This window comes from Pteropus medius, unplaced genomic scaffold, assembly GCF_902729225.1.
Source record: "Pteropus medius unplaced genomic scaffold, Ma_sr-lr_union100, whole genome shotgun sequence".
NCBI lineage: Eukaryota > Metazoa > Chordata > Mammalia > Chiroptera > Pteropodidae > Pteropus > Pteropus medius.
Genome location: NW_024350319.1, coordinates 9,637,146 through 9,659,224, shown reverse-complemented (window position 1 = coordinate 9,659,224; position 22,079 = coordinate 9,637,146). Strand labels below are relative to the sequence as shown.

General features: G+C 38.0%; 1 protein-coding gene across 9 annotated transcripts in view; it reads right to left on the bottom strand.

Annotated features, from left to right (window-relative positions):
- Positions 1–22,079, bottom strand: part of ST6GALNAC3 (ST6 N-acetylgalactosaminide alpha-2,6-sialyltransferase 3) — a 478,754-nt gene that overhangs the window by 110,629 nt on the left and 346,046 nt on the right. For 8 of the 9 annotated variants that reach the window (XM_039838615.1, XM_039838618.1, XM_039838619.1 and 5 more), the window contains exon 4: positions 286–415. The exons of the other annotated variant lie outside the window; for it this stretch is intronic. In XM_039838615.1, coding sequence (XP_039694549.1) covers positions 286–415 — 130 coding nt within the window. The remainder of the gene's footprint in view (positions 1–285; positions 416–22,079) is intronic. 9 annotated transcript variants of the gene reach the window in all.

Sequence of the window (22,079 nt, the reverse complement as noted above, 5' to 3'; positions counted from 1 at the left end):
CTGAAAATTGTAAAAGTGACACTGTGTTCCAGAATATGTAAAATTTTAGAGCATGAAATGGAGAGCATGAAAGAAGACTAAGGGGTATGTGCTTCCTGATGTTCACCTAGAAATCTGAGTTACAGGTCAGCTTCTGGCTGGTGCCTACTATGAAGCCCTCTTCTCTCCCTCACTACCCTTTCTAGAATCTCTTCTAGATTCCTTTCTCAGCAACATAAGCTCTAGTGGCAGACTACTGGATGTCAGGCTTCAGCAATACTGGGGCCCAAGTGACAAATTTCAAACCTGATGCAGCCTTCCTAAGTCTTTTTGCAGGAACTCCAGTGGTTGTTTTGTCCACGGACATAGGAGTGTTGAAACTTTTCTGCCATTGCATCTCCATTGTGCTGGGCCACATCTCTCTAAGGCAAGTTTACTAGTCAAGATAAAAAAGTGAAAGGAGTCAATAAGCACATTAAAAGATGCTAAACACCTTTAGCCTTTAGGAAAATCCAAATCACAACCACACGGCCACTATTACCACTGATACTACTCACAGCCACTAAGATGGCTAAAATAAAAAGACATAATAACAAGTATTGGTGAGAATGTGGAGAAATTGGAATACTCATTCGCTGCTGGCTGGAATGTAAAATGATGCAGCTGCTTTAAAAACCAGTTTAGCACTTGCTCGTAAGGCTACACATAAAGTTACCCTATGACCCAGCAATTCCACTCTTAGATATATACTCAAAAGACATGAAAACTCACGTCTACACACACAAAAAAACTTGTATATGAATGTCTATAGCAGCGTTATTCATAACAGACAAGTAGAAACAACCCAAACATCTATCAGTTGATGAATGAATAAATAAAATGTGGTATAACCATACAATGAAATATTATTTAACCAAAAAGGGGAATGAAATAATGATCCTTTTAACAACATGGATAAATCTTGAAAACATTATGCTAAATAAAATAAGTCAGTTACAAAGAACCACATATTATGACTCCATTTATATAGAATGTTCAAAATAGGCAAATCCATAGAGACAGAAAGTGGATTAGTGGTTTTCTAAGGCTAGCAGAACCAGAAAATCTGAGGGGTGACTGCTAAGAGTTGTGGGGTTTTTCATTTGGGGTGATTAAAATGTGCTAAAATTGATTGCAGTGATGATTGTACAACTCCGAATATACTGGATGCCACTGAATTGTATAATTTAAATGAACAAACTATATGGCCTGTGAATTATATATTTCATACATTTTTTTTTTTAAAGAAAGAAGTGGGATGAATGAATATTTCCCTCCAGATTATTTCCCGAATTGCATTACTGGTTGTCTAACCCATATACCTCTTCCAGCCTTACCTGCTTTTTACTTAGGACTGACAGAATCAAAACCAGCAGTAGCTCTGAGAAGCACAATGCCAAATTGGCCAGAATTTTATGTTCTGTTTCATTTGTGAAATAATGGCTAGCAAAGGCATTTGCTTAATCCTGCTTGCTTCTTTCAGAAAACTACTGCCACAGCCCAACTGAATGTCATATTTCATTATTTTCAAAGGGATGCTCACCTTAAATATTTATTTCTGTTCTCTACCACTCACATTGAAAGGCTTCACTCCACTATGTCAACATTCATATGTATTTACTTCTGTGGACTTCTAGTCATTTCTCCAGAGCCTGCTCACCACAGAGAGGTGATAGCTGATTGCCTTTAACACAATCTGATCCAAACTTCCATAGCCAAATTGTCTCCAGCTTCCTCTTTTCACTAGCTAAGCCACCTGCCTTGGACCTGAAACCCCCATTATTAGCCTCACCTTTGGAATAAGACAGTGAAATCCTCCTTGAACTCTAAATGAGCCTTGGAGAGGAAAACATATTGATAAACTCCCACATACGTCCCACAATCTAGGAGGGTTTTGCTATGTTGGGGACCTCAGCACTAGGAAAATGCACAGAGCCATGGAAAGCCTCAGGGAAATGAAAAGTCTGTTTACATGGGTCACTGAAAGAGAGAAAGGGACCACTAAAGGCAAGATAAGGTTTTAGTCTAAGAGATCTTTCATTTAGTTCACAGTTTTGCCTGGGACAAGCTCAAATTCCTTCCTTCCTGGGACAAGTCTTTCTTTTTTCCATTACAATCCAGTCTCACTTTAATACTATTGAACCTCAGTCATATTTCAGTGATAATAGAAGTTGTTGCTCTCTCCCCTTGAGTATAAATCAGCTAATAAAGATTTGCAAGAGCCCCAAGATTCAACAGGGTGCGGGGTTGTGCCTAATGCAAGCAGAAGACCGCCCTGATCTCACGGGCTCCATTTCCAAGGGCCTCAGCAACACTCCAGAGTTTATTAGCATATGATGTGTCAAATAAAACCTATATTTTATATAAAACACATTATTAAATAATGATTATGTCTCAAGGTAGGAGCTGAACATATTTCATTTTTTTCTTTGCTGTTAAATAAGGAGGCTGCCCTCAGTGGCTGTTGACAAGTACAAACAGTCAAATCGACACTGTGCCTGGTAGTGAAATTAAGTGGCATCTCTTCCTCCTATGCACATGCTGCCCCAAATGTCTTTTAAAAAATTATTTCTGATTGTTAAGGTTAGCAAAGGTGAAAGATTCATGCTAATGTAGCCTAAGGCCCTCAATTCTAAGCTCTATTTTCAGTGCTTTTAATATACAATGTTGCATTTCAAGCAATGTATAGCCAGAGGGACTAGTTTTGCTTCTCCAGAGATACAGAGGTGATTCTACATCTTAACTTATTGAAATCCTTGCCTCGTTGGAAATAAAATTCTCCAATTAGGCTGAGTCTTGCCGATTTGGGCCCCTGTCTAGGTTGTACTGGGGTCTATTTATAAAGTGAAGAACAACCACTCTCTGTGGTGTCAATAATTGATGATGTAGGACAAGCTCTAGTTTGATTACATGTCTAAATGTTATCTGACATATTATCCTGAGTTCCTGACTTTTTCAATAATAGTTTTGGCTGCCCATTTCTTGCCTTAGTATGCCAATTAGCACATCTCCACTGAAAATAATAATGCTTCTCGTATATAACAGAAAAAATTTAGCCATATTACCCGATATAGAATTTTCTTCTTTTTAGTAGGACAATGATACCCACCTCCTCATAGGCCATGTTGTTTCATATGTAAAATTACAAGATGAAAGACTAGGACTAGAATCATCTGAGCTCTCTATCATTGAACAAGGTCATACCTGAAGTATGCTAGGGGAAAAAAAAAAAAAAAAACAGTGAGTGCGATCCTATTAAAATGTTTCCATACATCAGAATAGTTTTCCACAGTCTGTCTTTTTAAAATATCAATACTAATAGGTACTGCTACTTAATAGTTTAGAGAAGCTCAAATCACAAATAATGTAATTCTAGCAACAGTAAAATCTCACTGACTATGATCTAGTGTGACACTGGACCACAAGTTATGTTAGGTTCTTTCAAGTCTAAGACTCCATACAGTAGAAGGCCCTAAACACCATGGTGTCACCCTCTAACATAAGCATCTAAATGTTCTTTAAGTATCCATTCTTGGGTTTCCGATGCTATATGTGTTTGATCCACATTTATACTTCCGTATACTTTTAAATACGGATTACTTTCATGTAATATAAATGCATAATTCTCACACTAAATATTGAAGCCACATTAAACATTCAACCATTCATTTATTCCCCAGACATTTATTTAATACTTTAGTGGGTTGAATTTGTTTTCTTGTGTTATGGTAAAAAGAACAGCAGTTTGTGATAAAATAGACTTAGGTTTGAAGATATGGTCTTGGGCAAGTTATCTAATCTCTACTTGCCTCAGTTTCTTCTGTTCGATGGTGTTATAGATTAAATTGTGCCTCCTAAAATGTGTATTTTGGAATTCTAACCTTTTGTACCAAAGAATGCGACCTTATTTGGAGATAGGGTCTTTGTAGGGGTAAGCAAGTTAAAATGAAGTCATCGGGATGGACCTGAATCCAATATAACTAATGTCCTTAGAAAAGGAGGAAATTTGGACACAGACACACATAGAAGGACCATGTGAAAACACATGGGAAAAGACAGTCACCTACAAGCCAAGGAGAACAGCCTGGAACAGATACTTCCTTCACAGTCTTCAGAAAGGAAGCAATCCTGTCAACACTTGATTTTGAACTTCTAGCCTCCAGAACTGTGAGACAATAAATTTCTGTTGTATAAGCCACCTACTTTGTGGTACATTTTGTGGCAGCCCTAGCAACTTTATGCAAATGGAAATAATGATACTTCAAAAGGTTATCTGAGAGGATTAAATATTGTGGCAGACATTGTTACTTTCCTGAAAACCATCACCTTCTCCACTTGCTTAACAGAGCTCCGATTTTAATATTGGTATCAGGAAGATATCCCTTAATCTCAAAAATGTGGATGCAGTCCCTGGGGTAGGGTGAGCATGTGACACAGCTATGGCCAATCAGATATGAAGGGAAACTGCTAGGGGTTCTGAGTAAGATGTATTTTCCTGATAGGAGAGTCACAGGTGGAGAAACACTGCCCTTTGTCAACCTTTGGCTCAAGGCTTGGAAGTGAATTCTGGGAGGATGTGATGCTTGATACTGCCACAGCTGTTCAGATTGTGGGAATAACGGGGTTTCAAAAGTATCGCAGAGATGGTGAACTGATCAGGAACTCTGATTTCATTGATTGGCTGAATCAGTTCCAGTGACTGCCTATATGCAGACTGGTTGTTGAAGCTTCTATAGCTCTGCTCCTCTTTCCTTCCTTTGAGGCTTACTCATTTAGGTTACCTTGGTATCCTGCTTCTCTATCTGTGGTTTCATTAATTAGGAAGAACTGCATTTAACCTGTCCATCAAGCATATTTTATCCTTTTCTTCTTTACTCATCTCTTAAAATTTGTTTCCCTCAGTCAGTTTCCCCCCAGACTGATCTCTCCTGCTATTTCAGATCAACAAAATGATTTACTCTTTCTTGGTGTTTGTTTCTGCGTGACTTAGAGCACAATCTCCTGGGATAAGAAATTTGCCTTTTGAATCATTTGCCTTGGGAATTTACAAATTACAGATGGAGCATGACCATGCCTTTGGTGAGTACCCATAATAGAGAATGGATGAGGAAGAGACTAGACCAGGCTTTGGCCTTTTCCACCAGGAGGTCAGTGGTTTAATTTGGCTCAAGGTAATAGCAAGCAAAGCTCCAAATGAGAAATGGCTTGCAGGAGGAGGCAGAGGGGAGAGAGGAAAAGGAAAGGAGTGCATTTTAAACTAATTTCCAGTTAATACATTCTATCAACATTGGCACAAGGGTAGAAAAGAAAAATATCTCTTTCTTCTCCTCCTGGGGTTCTCCCCTTACTACCCTAGGAGTAATCGTTATGTATTATTCCAGGAAAGGTTTATGAATGTGTGGTCACATATAATTATAGATAATGTTTACTTATATATAGCCTTTTTATTCAGCACAAATGAGTTCACTGTAAATCTGATTTTGCAGCCTGTTCTTTTATTTCAAACTACATTTTGGATATCTTTCCACATCTATATTCATTCCATAAATGTCTGGGTAAAAGGTGAAGTTACTTTCCTAAAATTGTGTTTCAGAAAAGAAGGACAATTATCTTTGGGTCCTTGCAAAGTCTCTCAGATTATGGGAAGCTTTCCTCATTGTTTAATTTTGAACAAAAGATTGTTGTTTGGGGAAGATACATCAGCCTGAAACAACCTCAATCAACAGTAGTTTCGAATGCTTATTGAGGTTATTTGTTGGAATTGCTTAAAAGTTTATCAAGAATTAATCCTTACTGCTAGTGGTAAGAATTCAAAGTTTCCAGTTTGAGATTGTGTAAAAAAGCCTTTCAAAGATCATCTAATAAGCAACAAATTAGTTATGTTGTGAAATCCTACATATACCCCTACAGAATAAATAATAATAAAACAAATTTCCTGATGTTATGTGAATGGGTACTTGTGGTTTGGGATAAAATTTCAAGTGAAAGCATCTTATGTGAGCCAGCAAATGCTGCATTCTCAAGTAACAGATGGAAATAAGTCAAGTGTACTCTGAAAAATGTGTATAGATGATTCAGACAGGAGCTTGAGTTTGTTAAACTGCTGTTACAGTGGCATGTGAAAGATTTTAAAAAATACTAATTCAAGAAATGCAAAGAGTGAAAATACTTCCAAAGTAATATATTATATGTGATCTTTGTGTGTAACTAGATTAATAAATACAAATAGGCTTTTGATAATTTCATTTATAATTCTAAAAGGATATACATGTAAGTTGGCCAGTCTTTAAAAAAATCTTCACATTGGAGAATATGACATTGCTTTATATTCTAAGTGACTTTTTATGAGTGTGTAATGAAAGATTTATCCCGTTCATAAGGGCTTCCTAGTATTCCATAATAGAGATGCAACATGGTTTATTTGGCCAGTTGTCTACCAATGTCCATTTATATTGTATGTTCTGCAATTACAAAGTTGTGATTAATTTCCTCAGATGTATCTTTATGCATTCTTGCAAGTATGTCTATGGAATAAATTCCTCCAAGTATAATTTCTGGGTCAATTTATATTATAATTGAATGGAATTTTCTATTCCTTTCTTTCTTTCTTGCTCACCGAGAGGGAGGTCCTATCAGTTTACTGCATTTGAATTACACTATCAGTGGTGGTCAGAATCAGCAAAGGAGATGTTTTTATTATCTTATATATTTCGCTCTGAAGCCCATAGGGCCCCTTCCCCTCCACTAAAGCCCAGGACACAACAGGAATCCACCAGCAGGAGATCTAATAGAACTGAGAACCTGGAAGCTGCAAATCTGGGAGAAGATCAGAAAGATAAAAAGGCAAGCTGGGAAGAGAGAGAACCATGGGAAAAGGTGGTGAGAGAGGGTGTAGAAAAGGAAATTAGAGCAGAGACTCCTTGACCTTCATCTGAGTTGGCCTCTGTAGTTTGTTAAGTGACCCAATGGACAGAGCAAACATATCCCCTGGGCTTCATATATATTTTATTTCCGGTAATGGGATTCTACTTTCACACTCTACCAGATATTATGAGCACTACTAAGAGATTATAATAAATATTGCCAAATTGCCCTCCAGAAAAGCTGTTTCAAATTATTCTCCCACCAAGAGTTTTCCCCCATATCCTCATCAATGATTTGCATCATTAAACTTTTTAATTATTGTGAATTAGTGAAAAATGATATATAATGGTATTTCTTTAATTACATATAAGCTTAAGCACCTTTTCACGGTCATTGACCAATTATATATCTTCTTTGCCTACTCTGTTTTTGATTGTTTATATATTTTGTATTGATATGTAAAGAGCTTGCTGTATATTAAGGAAATTAACCATTTGTCAAGTGGGGCAAATTACTTCTCCATTTGTTATTTCTCTATTTGTGTTGTTTAATTAATTAATTAATATTACTATGCAGAAGATTTATATTTTTATGTAATCAAATTTACTGTTTTTCTTATATCTTCTGTTGGTCAAGACACCCCTTCAACATTTTCATAAACTGTAGTCTAACATTCAGAAAATCCTGCCATGCATCTTGTCAGTAGTGGAAACTGGTGGTTAGGAAAAAACCTAATCATTCACTCTTCTTCTCCTAGGGGTTCTAACCAATTGAGAAGAGAAACAATAAGCCAATTAGTGATCACGACAAAGCATCATTTGTTATTGTTATTGATGATAACAAGCACTGGGGAATATGAAAGGACCTCCTACCACTTTCTGAGGGGACCACATGCCTCTAACTTGGCCAACAGGTGCAAACAGAAATGCAGAGACCAAGAGGGCAGAACCCTGGCTGGGCTGCTAGAAGCAATTCCTCTGTGTTTCTGGGTGACATCATAAGGGCAAGGACCTCACAGCAGGACATAGGTGTATAGTGGCTGAAAGAAGGGTCAGACTTAAGGTGGCTTGGGTGAGCTTGAGTTGTGGTCTTGCCTTTGACCGACATGGTCAAAGACACGGAAGCTCTCCACATTCTCTTTTTTCAGAAGTGGCCCTCCCTTGGGGTGAGTGATTGCACTGGGAGAAAGGAAGTGTCATTCTCTTCAATATTGCCCACGTAGAGGTGCTGAATAGAACTCCCTTGACTTATTTTGGAAACATGAAGAAGAAGAGAGATCTGTATTAACCTCCTAAGATTGTGGCTTTGAAGTGGATCTTTGGATGAATCTACCAACATTTGCTGGGCATCTTTAGGCAAGTTACTTAAAGTATCTGAATCCCAGCTACCTCTTCTCTAAAATGAAACATGAATACCTACCTGCTTGAGTAGGTGAGAGAATTAAAGAGACAATATGTGTAAGATACTTAAAGTAACTGGAGGTAAACTTGAACTCAGTAAACGCTGGTTTTCTTTCTATATCCTCCTAAATCTTTTCTAAGGACCAGGCTTAGTTTTGCTCATTCACCTCAGTGAAAATGAATAGTCATAGATCAACCTTCCATCAATGATTTGGCTTCATGTTTTTGAAGCAAAATAATATCATTTGTTTTATCCTCTTCCATCTTTGCCCAATTTTCCAGCCTTGGACTCTATCATGTCTCTCTTCAGAATGCTCCTCTAAAACTCTTCATTTCTTTTAATTTGGGCAACAACAGACTGGGTATTGGGCTCTGCTCCCCAAGACCATGAAGATCCAACAGGCTTTCTTCTCCTATCCTCACCCCACGCTGCCCACCATTATACCTCACTCTTGACCAGGAACTGGAGAGTTCCTTTCTTTGAATTCAAGTGGTATCAGTGACTCCTCATTTCCTGCCATTCTAGACATTACAGCTCCCCCTTCCTCAGAGAATCCCAAATTAGGGTTATTAATACTCACGACTCAGTCTCTTGAAGAAAGCAGATACATCTGATACCTTTGGCAAGGTTCCAAATTATAATAATTAAAAAGAAATCCCCACAAATTAATTAAAAATAAAAGAACAAATACCAAACTTTTCAATATCTTCAACCGCTGTAGAAGACAGACAGCAGAATGGCCCCAGCATTGGAGAAAGCTCCCATCTGAGGCCACAGAGCAGTCTGCCTTAGTGGGCAGTGACTTCCGGATGCAGACATATGGAGAAGTCGTTTGTTTCTCATTTACCCAACAGATAAGAATATGGAAATAGTCTCAGTCCATTTGTTTGATGGGCCTCCTAAGCCAGTAATAAACAAATCAATACAATTAGTTTTGGCTCATCATCATTAAGGAACCTTCACTGCTGGGACACAATTTAATTACACCTCTAGCTCTATAGGAAAGAAACCTCTCGAGGTGGGTGGCTTCTTTTGAGGTTATAAGAAAGTGGCAGTGGGTGGGAACGCTCAGTCTGCATGGCTCTTTGAGGACTTTGTGCATGTGTATGGCACAGCGGGAGTCTGCCCAGGATGGTTCTAAGTGCTCCTGCTACCAGTTCTTGGGAATTGAGCAAATTTGCATTCTGTGTGGAGCTCAAAATTACAACAATTCTCACAAATTGAAACGATGAATAAAAATTAAAATGAGGATGTCTAATCCAGAACTGAAATCAAACTGGAAGCCAGAATGCCTGGCATGGGCCCTCTGCATCCCTCTGTGACAATGACAGAGTTCCAGAACTGCCTTCTGCCTCAGCTTTTCCAGCTCAGTCTCTGGCACGTTATGACTAACCAGGAGCTGATACTCTGTAAATGAGACCTGTGACCTTAACATTGTTCATACAAAGCACTCTTTGGACCACGGTTGGTGTTCAATGAACTTACAGTCAGATAGATTGTTTCATATAGACAGAGGAACTGTTTTGCATCTTACCACTTCCTTCCCTCACCTCTAAGTAGAACTCAGCTTTAAACCAAATCTAAAGAGATGATTATCCAACTGGAATCACTATAATTTTGTTTTGGAAGTGATCTTAGAAAGATCAGTGTGACCAACATCTAAGTTTCAAATTAGGAAACTAAGGCCCAGAGAATTTGCCTAGGTTGCCCAGCTTGATGAGGACAATCGGTGTTTGAATCAAAAACTCAGTTGGAGAGTTCTCTTTGCTATATCACCCTAACAAGTCCGTATTTCCTAAGTTCTCTGTTAGGGAAGAGTCCCAAATCAAAATCTTTTGAAAGTTTAATTTGTTATTTCAACTTGTAATCTTTTCCCACTGGATTCCATGGAAGAATCATCAATGAAGAAAAATGATTTGTACAAGTTTATGCGGCTTCTAATTTACAGGAGCCAGTAATCAATTAAATATATATTTTTGGAGTTGACTTTATCTTTATTTTTTTTCCAAAAGTGAGTGAAATACATATTGATCTTAAAATCTATATTTAAACATATGGAAGGGTTGTATAACTAGATATTACAATTTGAAGGTAAGTTACCTAGGAGAGCTTTTTGATCCTTAGAAGACTGTGATGTGAAAAATAACTTTATTTTTTACTAAACTAGCAAAATTTAGAGATTGATTGTTATAGTACTTACTATTACTTTCTCTAACACATCAGACTTTTCACATCATTGTTTAAGATTTCAAAGGCAGCCACAATAATAAATCCTCCCTTAAGCATCTAATTCATATACAACAATAGTATGATAAATATTCTTTTATTTTCAGCAATCTCTAATAATAGTAAAATTAACTCTATTAGATTCTCTACTTTCTAATAACAGTAAAAAGTTCTGTTAAATTTTGTGGCACACACATAGTAAATATTGTGTGACACACACAAAATAGATAAGAAATGGTGAATTTTATGTGTCAACTTGACTGGGACACAAGGTGCCTAGACATTTGGTCAAACAGTATTCAGGATATGTTTCTGAGGGTGTTCCTGGATGAGATTAGCATTTTAATTGGGAGGCTGAGTAAAGCATTTTGCCCTCCCCAGTGTGGGTGGGCCTCATCCTATCAGTTGGAGGTCTGAATAGAAAAAAAGACCGATCCTCCCATGAATAATAGAAAATCATTCTGCCTGTTTTAAGCTGGCCTTTGGATTCAATATCAGCTCTTCTTAGTTCTCAAACCTATAGGCCTTTGGACTGGAACTACAACATCAGCTCTCTTGGGTCTACAGTTTGCTGCCCACAGATTTTGGAACTTGTCAGCCTTCATAATCACATAAGTCAGTTCATACATATATATATACATACATATACACACACACACACACATACATATGTATATATATTTCATACTTTATATAATATATATATTAATGATTCTGTTTCTCTACAGAACTCTAATACACAGCTATATTATATACAAGTATACAACTTGAATGGTTGTAAATTAACAAATGGATTAGAAAACCTGATTAAATAGGCTTCAGGGACTTAATAAGACAAACATTTCTTTCAAGAAAGAAAAGCAACTTTACATAAAAAAAGAATACCCTCAGTAGAATGTGAGAAGTGAGACTGCTAGATATTTAACGTGGTGTGAATTCTAGAAAGCATGGGAGGTGGTCAAGATATCATTTAGCACTCAAAATGGATAAGAAATATATTAGGAAAATGCCACCATGTGTTCAGAAACCCTGTAACCAAGATTGAATCAAGATTATGATAAGACATTTTGACAGATATTTTATTTCAAAAACTTCATAGAGTTGCAGAGATTTACAGAGATATGAACATAGCAGAGCTCTACTAGGGGCTGAGGAAGGGGTGATAAAGGAATTCTGATGACACAAGGGAACAAATCTGGAGGCGTGGGACAGCTATCTGGACCTGCTCATATCTTCCGAGGAAATGGCCCTGAACATATATACCATTTTTCTGATGGTGGAGACTCCTGATGAGTTGGGTAATATTAATTTGAAAATTTTCTGAATAACTGAACCCAACACCTCTTCTTCTTTAAGTACATATAATGAAATGACAGAGCAAGACAAATAAATAAATCAACACATGTTAAACATGTTTTGATATAAGACTAAACTGTACAATAAAAATATAGAAATCATACCTAATGTTTGCACTGTCTTTTATGCTGAATTTCTGAAAACACACCTATATCTGTTATCTCATTTAAAGCAGAGAGACAGCCATTCCCTTTGGACAGTCCAGGAAGGCTCACATTCTAGAAAACTAGAAGATTTCCAACTAATAGAGCACATTTGAGAAATGGATAATCAAAATTGAGAATCAGTACTTTGAGATCACAATGCAAAATTGGAGCAAAGGGACTGCGACTATAGTTTTTGTGTATTTCTTTCATACTAAGATCACATTTCTACTTTTGGTAAGCCCTAAATTCCCTTGCCTTACAAATCCCACTCAAAGAGTTATTGTGCAGTGTTGTCCCCTCGTCAGTTTCTCTAGGCTTGGTGTGCCCATAAGCCATGTATTCCCAATTGTGCAAACTCTACCCAGCAGCATCTACCTCTCTAGCCACTTGAAAAATCTCCAGCACAAGTAGTTTTATAACAGATATTTTTTGCTTCAAAAGACAGCATTCACTTTTGAAGGGTAGAATGATACAAGCAATTGAAAAAAAATCTAAAATTGAACTTGATGGGAGTAAAATAATATATAAAAGTGAGTCTAATGGTACTTTAAAAATAAGTCAATAAACGTAAGATGTCAACTCTGTTTCATATTTCTGCACCCACCCCTGATAGGACCTGCTTTCAGGATGATATAAGGTTTTAGGGTTAGAAAAACAATTTAGACTGCCCCAGCCCCAGGGTATCAGATGATCATTCCTTTTAGGAAAACAGGTGACAAAATATGGCTGGTAAATGACATTGCTGACATTACCCTATAAGAGATCTGCAGTACTCAAAAACTGCTCAAACCCATGTGCTTATTAGACTTATATACTTATTTAACTCCCCAGTTGGTTTATACTGTACACTGGATAGCCTTACATCATGGCTTACTTCCATGCCCAAGTTAGGTTCACTTATTTACCTCCTTGCATCCCCATGTTGTTATAGACTGAAGAGCGGTTTGGTTTCCCAAGACACTTCACGTGGCATGGGTGGAATTCAGTGTTGTTGATAAGCTACTGCTAATCAGTTTTCTTCGAGCATGGACAAACCCCATTTAGCTTTTATTATCAAATAATCAGATATTTCATTTTCAATAATAACTGACGTTTTTTTCTTTTTTTAATTTATACTGTGCTGATATTTTTAGGTCTGTATTTTTAGATGTAAGCCTATTTTTCTCAATTCAGCTTACTTATTCAAAAGCATCATCAAATCTACTATTTTATTTTATTTTATTCTATTTTACTTACCATTAATTATGCATTTAAAAAAATTTGTATAAGGATCTCTCGGTAATTCTGTAGGCCTATAGGACACCAGTAAGATTACTTCTGTTCATTAACTCACTGGACTTCCACTCAGCTCATTCTTAAAAGGGCAATGAGTTAACTCATTGGCAGGGAAAGACCAAAGATCACGCATGGAGTGACAAAACTTAGCCACAGTTAGGTTACTTAACTTTTCCGAACCTTAGCTAAATTGGAAGTTTTGACTGAACACTCAGCTCTCATACATATCAGATACCAAACTGATTTATGAGACAAAACGATCTGCAGGACTTGAAAAAAAAAAGACAACTAAATCCAATTGCACGGTCTTAAGTAAGTCAGCGACACAGAATATAAGAGGTTTGAGAGAGGAGGAAATTTGAGGGGGGATTTCTTTAACAAGAGCTATTCTGTGAGGTCTCTTCCCCAAAAGGGTGCTTGCCCCTTAACATGCAATCAAGCGAAAGAGACTTTGAAGAATCACTTGGAAATCTGTTATCTGTCCCCTGCAGCTGGGGAGATGTAGTGAACTGGCTTCTAACTTCTAGTGGCAACAATAGCTAGATGAGTGTCTCCCAGAGTTTCTAGGGACAAAAGTTGTGTGAATGTGTCCCTTAAATTAGACTTAGGCCATGTAAACAGGGGAACCAGAATGAGGTGGTGTTAGGTCCATTCTGTTCAATAGCGCCTTTGAGATGGAAAACTCATCAGATAGAAGCTGGAGGTGAGCCTCTCACCCCTCATTCCTGGGAACCATGGAAGGAGTAAGGAACCCGGCAGAGGAAGATGAATCATCACCTCTATCAAAAGAACTGTGCAGCTGAGAGGTTCCCAGAACTGAGGGTAGGAGGGGGATTCCAAAGAACACATGAATATGTTCCATGAAAGAAAAAAGTTTTATTATAAGCCAGGCTGTAACGTCACCTTACAGCAGAACTGGCCACGTACAAGTTTGCCTTTCCTCTTACTTCTTGCTCTAACTCCAAATGGCCCATAGATAGCAGCTAGCTAGTGCAGAGAGGAACAAGAAAGAAAAAGAAACCAAATGCATCACATTTCCAGGCTGTGGGCCCACTGGGAGGAGAGAGAGTTGCTGCAATTTTTAATAAAGCTGGAATTTTGACTATTACATGGGACTGGACATTTAGGTGCCAAATACTGACAGTATTTTGTTTCTTAAAGAGGCGAGACTATTTTTACCACTTAAGACACATCAGAAAAGCCATGTTAATACTCAAATTGATTTTTCATCCAGGAGCAAAGGAAAAACAATATATTTTAAAAAGAGAGGTGACGAAATATTTTATCATGACATTCCAAAGTTGTTGGTGCTCAATGTACTTAAGATACACACAACATACAAATACATATACTGTAAAATATTATGCTAAAAATTAAAGTGTCTACATAGACCACAACATAAAATAGATGTTAATTTATAAGGTCAACTCATCATATGCAGATTTTCATAAAAAAAGTTTTCGGACCTTAGAACTTACCTGCTTCTTTGAGAATCTAAGAGGGTCTGGAGTGTGGTGGAAGAAATTTCATCAGAAAACTCTTGCTTTACTAAATCTCCACCTCCCACTTCTACTCCAAATCTGGTGAGGGGATCCGCAAAAAGATCACTGGGAGATCTGTGGGTTGTGTTTCCTGGTCAGGAAATAGAACCTAACTAACCAGCCTATCCTCCCAGAGTCAGTCAGGCAGGGAGGTGACTATTTCCCATGGAGCGATATGGGTTACATAAGAGAGAGAGCAAGTGTGGGATTTTCTTGCATCATCCCTAAGAAGCCTGCCTAGAAGGCTCATACTGAGGATATGTACCCTCCAGCTCCTGAGTCCATAAAAGCTTCCTCAACCAGGTAGATCAGCTTGAACCATTTGCCAGGTTCAGAGAACGAACAGCCAGGCAAGAACTACTGAGGCTAAGGTACTAACCCCTTAACTTTCCTCCCATGTCTTGTTCAATCCTGAGTTGAGGGGATCTGAAACAGTAGCTATAAAAGTGAGGAACGAGGTGAGCTAAGGAAAGAACAGAGTAAGACCCTAAGCCTACGATCCCCTCCCTGGCTGCAGAGCTCCAGCTAGAGGAGGGGAGAGAACTTAATATTAACTCAAGTTCAGAGATTTAGTTGTTCCATGGATCTGGAAATCACAATTACTGAATTGAGACTGTGTTTGTGACTTCAAAGCATTCTAGGACTCTTTTAGCTATGAGTGAGCAGAGGAATTATAGAGCCTACTAGGATATTAATTCAAGAGCAGAGAAAGAGAACCCCTTTCCAAAAACAATTTAAAGAGCTGGTGGAAAAGAAAAATTGCATTTTGATTGTACGATGGTCAGTTAACAGCCCTGGCACATAGTATGTACTCAATAAAATTTATTGAATAAATAAATAAGAAGGTGCTTCAGATTTCTCTCTCTCTCTCTCTCTCTCTCCACACACACACACACACACACACACATGCTAGAGCTCTGGAAACTATAAAGCTTCCTATAGTAATACTTCTAAATAAGTATATGATTATAATAATTATTAATGATAGTAGTATCTAATTACCTGCAATTTTGATAAGCAAAGTTTGCAATGGAAAACATTCATGCCTTCACGCATTCACACACTGATTTAGATAACAAATGTTGACTAAATGGCTACTTTACTCCAGGTACCATGATGGGGACTGGAGATATAAAGATGATGCAGCTCCTGTCTTCACAGATCTTAGCGTTCAAAGGGAGAAAGGAGATAAGCAAGCAAATAATTGCTTCCAGAAAGCCTGAAATTTTGACTGGAGAGAAGAGAAAGAAGAAAGATGATCACGAGAAGTCCATACATGGGGTTTTCCCTGGGCTTGCTGAGTTCTGGACAGCCAGCAGCCAGCACAGAGGACAGTGCGAGCTTGGGAAATATCAGTACCAGCAAAGAATAAAAAGGGCCAAAGGCTGCCAAACAGGAATTTCGCTCTTTTCACAAATTTGTGCAGTGCTTACTCTGAGTACTTTCTTTAGTGCATGAATATCTCAATAAGTAGCTTGATTTTAAAATGTCGAACTTGCCACAGAACTTGGTTCTTGGGTATGACGAATGCTTTTAATTTGTTTGAAGAAATTTGATTTGGAAATAGCCAAGTGATTAGTTGTTGAGACTAAGGCTTTGAAGTCACAGTCACAAGTGGATAGAAGCCAGGTTGTATTACAGAATCATGGACAACCGATATGCTAGAATGGACTAGAATAGATTACTGAGGTTGGGGGTGGGGCAGTGCTGAAATGCCAGAATGACCTGTAAATTATCTTACATTGTCTTGTATTCATTCATATAGTCATTCATCAACAAATATTTATTAAGTGTTGACTAAGCCAGCCTTTAAGGGCTCTGGAATGTGGGTTCTAGAGAACTGTCCATTGGAAGCCACTTTGGTCTTCCTGTTCTTTAGTTACCTCTTCCTGCCAAGGCTTCTTTCTGTACCAATTCTCTCTTAGAGAAGACAGTAGCATAGCTGAGCAATTACGAACAGAGCCTACGAATGAATCCTATCTGGATTTTGTCTATGTGACTCTAGTCAAGTTATTCAATTTCTCTGAATCTCAGCTTCCTCATGGGTAGAAATGCTAAAGTAAAAGTACTTCCTTGGAGGGTTATTGGGTAGATTAAATAAAACAATGCATGTGAAAGAATTGGCATAGTTCCTTGAACATAGAAAGCCTTGGATAAAGGTTAGTTATTTATCATTATTGTTCTCTGCTCCTTGGGAAATTGGGCACTTTATTCTACTCACCGCAAATGCTGTGGTGTTTAAAATATTCCTACTTTGTGAAGCCATTTAATATTGGTATGTGGAATATCACTTTTTTCTCCTCTTAATCAGTGTTATTGTTAACAGCTCAGAAGCAACACAGTGATTATAACTCTAAAAAGAGCGAAATCTCAGGGCCTCATAACCTTTCAGAAAATGAAAGATCTCTTGGGGTGAAATTCTGAATGCTGGCTCTTACTGCAAAGGTGAGTTTTGTGTGTGTGTGTGTGAAGAAAATTTGATAAAATTCTCTTTGACAAATTTCTGAGTCATTGGAGCATGAAAAAAAGGTGTTTCTCGCCCTTTGAAAGAAATTCTGGGTACCTTTTTCAGTGCATGAATATCTCAACAAGCAGCTTGATTTTAAAATGTCATACTTGCCACAGAACTTGGTTCATGGGTAGGACAAATGCCTTTGATTTGTTTGAAGAAATTTGATTTGGAAATAGCCAAGTGATTAGTTGTTGAGACTAAGGCTTTGAAGTCACAGAGTATGGATTTCTATTATAGGCCTTTGAGGATCCCTAGACATTTGGGCATAAAATATTTCTAGAACTTTTGCATATGATTAGATATTAAAATAAGCCTGTTTAATGCATTTATAAGATCCGATCTGTCACATATACAATGCATTTTAAAATGAGGAAATATCATCTTGTTGCTTAACCTTAATCAAATAGGAGAATGAACACACAATAATGATGAATTGTGATTGCTGAAATCCTAAATGCACAGTTGTATTTAATCCTGTACATTGCACATTTGGGATACTGTTAAATAATAGCTCTTATGAGATCTCCATTGGAAAGAGACTCAAGAATGTGCAGCTGAAGCAAAGAGATTCAAGAATCATTCAAGCATAAAAACGAAAGTCTAAAAAGGACCTTGAAAGGTTAAAATATACAGTCTCTACCTAAAGTTATAGACTTGTAGGATGTTAGGTCTGGGGAAAACCCAAGGAAATCACCTCTTCTAAAACATTCATTTTACAAAATCAGAAAATTGGGGTTAAAATTAGAGTTTGTTAAAACCTTAATTGCGCTTTTTTCCTTCAGGTTTTTAGGAGAAAATTCTACAACTTCCTCTAGCAACATATCCTCTGCTTAATCATCAGGAAATTGCAACTACCTTAATTTCTTCCAATTAGGCCAATTTTCTTGATGTGTGTAGATTTAAATTAACAGTACACCATACATCTATGTGAGTGACTAATGCTAGCATATGACACTACGACAAAATGTTAGACATTGGAAATAATTAATCCAGAGATGGGAAAACTCACAGGTGACCTACCTAAAGTTTTTCAATAGATGCACAGTTACTGTGTGATGAGGAAGGATCAGGAGGTTAAGAGTTAGGAGTCGGAGTAGATGGTCTAAATTCCAGCTCTGTCCCTTACAAACTGTGGAACTGACCAAATTACATATCTTTTCTAAGTCTCCATTTCTTTATGGATAATAGCAATGAATATTAATAGAAAAATGCTAAAAAAATGCTAAAAAAAGACCCAGGAGAGCATCTAACCCATTCAAACACTCAATCAATATATGGTTTTTGATTGTAGTTGATATTATTGTTATATATCATACTTTCAGGGTAATAAAAAAGGAGAGCGTTTACCTATTATAATCCTCTCTTTCACTCTAACAAATATGTTATTTAGGGACTCCTAAAGCATTGAAAGCATTGAAACATTGAAAGATGTTTTCCTTCTTTTTTTCCTCAGGGGTCACTAAGTATGACAGCAAATAGAGGTACTGTGTATCTCATGCGGAGGAATGAACTAGGTGAGATGTTGGTATCTTTCAAATCCATGATTTCCTGACTTTTGTTTAGCCAACATTATTTTTGAATTTCACCTTATTTTCTTAGTTTAATAAAGCATTTATTTGTGTTTACACTTAAAGGAAATTAAGAGAAAATATGGAAAGCCACATCTACAGGTTTGTTTCCAAACTCAAGATCCAGTTATAAGAAAGGGCTATTATTATAAACGTTTTTTCAGAAATGCAGAAGATAAGCTTCAAGGCAAGATGCTGGGCCTCCTCTCACGACCACATCAAAATTACAACTAAACTACTGAACAGCCATCATTGAGAATCATCTGAACTCTAGCTGAAGTCCTACAATCAAGGATATACAGAAGAAGCCACGTTGAGATTTGTAGGAGGGGTGAGGACATGAAATGAGCGGGTCCTACATCCATGTGTGGCGCTTAATAATTGGGAGGGATATCTCAGCTGCAGACATTTCTCCTGAGGGGTCCCAGGCCCACACCAGGCTCCCCAACCCAGGGTTCCAGTACTAGGATGAGATGTGCCCATAATTTTTGGTAGTGAAAACCAGCAGAGATTGTGGTTGAGTGAGATGGAGGGTGGCTGGAGTTCCAGGCATTCCTCTTAAAGGGCCTGGATACAAACTTACTCACTGATGAACTCTCTCACTCTGAGCTCCAGCACTGGGGCAGCAGCTCAAAAGGTGCCAGGGACACATGGGGAGGAACTGAATTGTCTGGCTTCAGTGCAAGGGCTGGAGGGGCAGCTTTCTCTCAAACAGAAGTGCTGGCAGAAGCCACTGTTCCATTGTTGAGCCTTCCCCTCACCTAGAATGCAGTTGCAGGCCGGCATCATATCTTAATCTCCACCAGCCTGGCTAAGGCCCTTCATCCTGACTTGATGATATCCTAAGATCCTGCCCCACCCAACTTGTAGGCCTACCCAAGCCCCTTCCAGTGACTTTTCCATACAAATAGCCTGTCTTGGCTCATGCTGCAGACTTTCCTAAAATCTCTCAAAAGTTCACAAAACCCAAACAAGCAGCATCTGGCCTTGGCGTGCCCTGTACCTCTTGCTAAGCAGCCCCAAGCCTGGCACTAGCAGCAGCTGGCTGTGGTTCCCAGCTTAGCCTCTCTTGGATACCTCCAAGCCCAGCACAAGTGGCAACCATCGTAGATCAGTTTGTAGCTTATACCAAGTGGCCTCAGATAGGGCACAAGCAGCAGCTGATCATGGCCTGCACCAGAACCCCTTCCAAGATTCCCCAGAACCAATACACCCCTTGGCCAGCTTCAGCCATACCAGAGCACCACCCAAACACCTCTGCAAATGACACACCAAAGGGCAAACTTGGCAGGCACCAGAGCCTTGCTAAAATGAATCCTCCTCTGAAGGGTCAGCCCCTGCACAACAGCTCTTACACTGTCGTCACAGCCAGTCCTCATGAGAAATCAGCCTGACCGTCAATCCCTCCCATTGATGTGCTAACAGCAATCAAGGCTCGACTACAACAGGAGGGTATGCACAAAGCACACCAAGGGCACACCTGGACCATCCAAATCAGGTGACCAGGGAGAATGTGTCACTGGTCCCTATAGGGCACCTACTATGTAAGGCCACTCTACCAAGACTGGAAGACAAGCAGCTCTACCCAATACATAGAAACAAACACAGAGAGGCAGCCAAAATAAGGAGACAAAGAAACATGTCTCAACTAAAAGAACTAAACAAAATGGAGAGAAGCAACCTGTTAGATGTAGAGTTCAAAACACTTGTTATAAGGATGCTCAATGAACTTAGGGAAAGTGTAGATGAACTCAGTGAGTATTTTAACAAAGAGAGAGAAAACATAAAAATGGAGCTAGAAAACATAAGAAATAACCAGTCAGAAATGAAGAATACAATAACTCAAATGAAGACTGCCTCAGGAGGAATTGACAGCAAGTTAGATGACACGGAGAATCAAATCTGTGATTTGTAAGATAAAGTATCAGAAAACACCCAATCAGAAGAGTGATAAGAAAAAATAATCAAAAAAAAAATGAGGATAGTTTAAGGGATTCCAGGACAACATCAAGTGTAACAATATTTACATCATAGGGGTGCCAGAAGGACAAGGGACATATAGAAAGGAATTGAAAACCTATTTGAAGAAATAATGACTGAAAACTTCTCTAATCTGGTGAAGGAAATAGACATACAAGCCTAGGAAGCACAGAGAGTCCCAAACAATATGAACCCAAAGAGGCTCACACAAAGACACATCATCATTAAAATGCCAAAGGTTAAAGACAAAAAGAGACTCTTAAAAGCAGCAAGAGAAAAGGAGTTATTTACCTACAAGGGAGCTCCCATAAGACTGTCAGCTGATTTCTCAACAGAAACTTTGCAGGCCAGAAGGGATTTGCATGAAATATTCAAAGTGATGAAAAGCAAGGACCTATAACCAAGATTACTCTACCCAGCAAGTTATCATTTAGAATCAAGGAGAGATAAAGAGCTTCCCAGACAAGAGAAAACTAAAGGAGTTTATCAACACCAAACAGTATTATAAGAAATATTAAAGAGACTTCTACAAGAAACAAAAGATCAAAAATATGAATAATAAAATGGCAATAACTACATATCTATTAACAACTACTTCACATGTAAATGGATTAAATGCTCCAATCAAAAGATATAGAGTGGCTGAATGGATAAGGAAACAAGACCCTTGCATATGTTGCCTAAAAGAGACTCATTTTAGATTAAAAGACACACACAGACTGAAAGTAAAGGTATGGAAAAAGATATTTTGTAAAAATGGAAATGAAAAACAAAAAAGCTGGGGTAGCAATACTTATACCAGACAAAATAGGCTTTAAAACAAAGGCTATAACAAGAGACAAGAAGAACTCAGCAATTCCACTTTTGGGTGTTTATCCTAAGAAACCCAAAATACTAATTTGAAAAGACATATGCATCCATATGTTCATTGCAGCATTATTTACAATAGCCAAGATATAGAAGCAACCTAAGTCCACTGATAGATGAATGGATAAAGAGGAAGTGGTACATATATACAATGGAATATTACTCAGCCATAGAAAGAATGAAATCTTGCCATCTGCAACAACATAGATGGATCTAGAAAGTATTATGCTCAGTGAAATAAGTCAGACAGAGAAAGACAAATATCATATATTTTCACTGATATGTGGAATTTTAAAAAATATAAATAAATAAAACAGAAACAAAC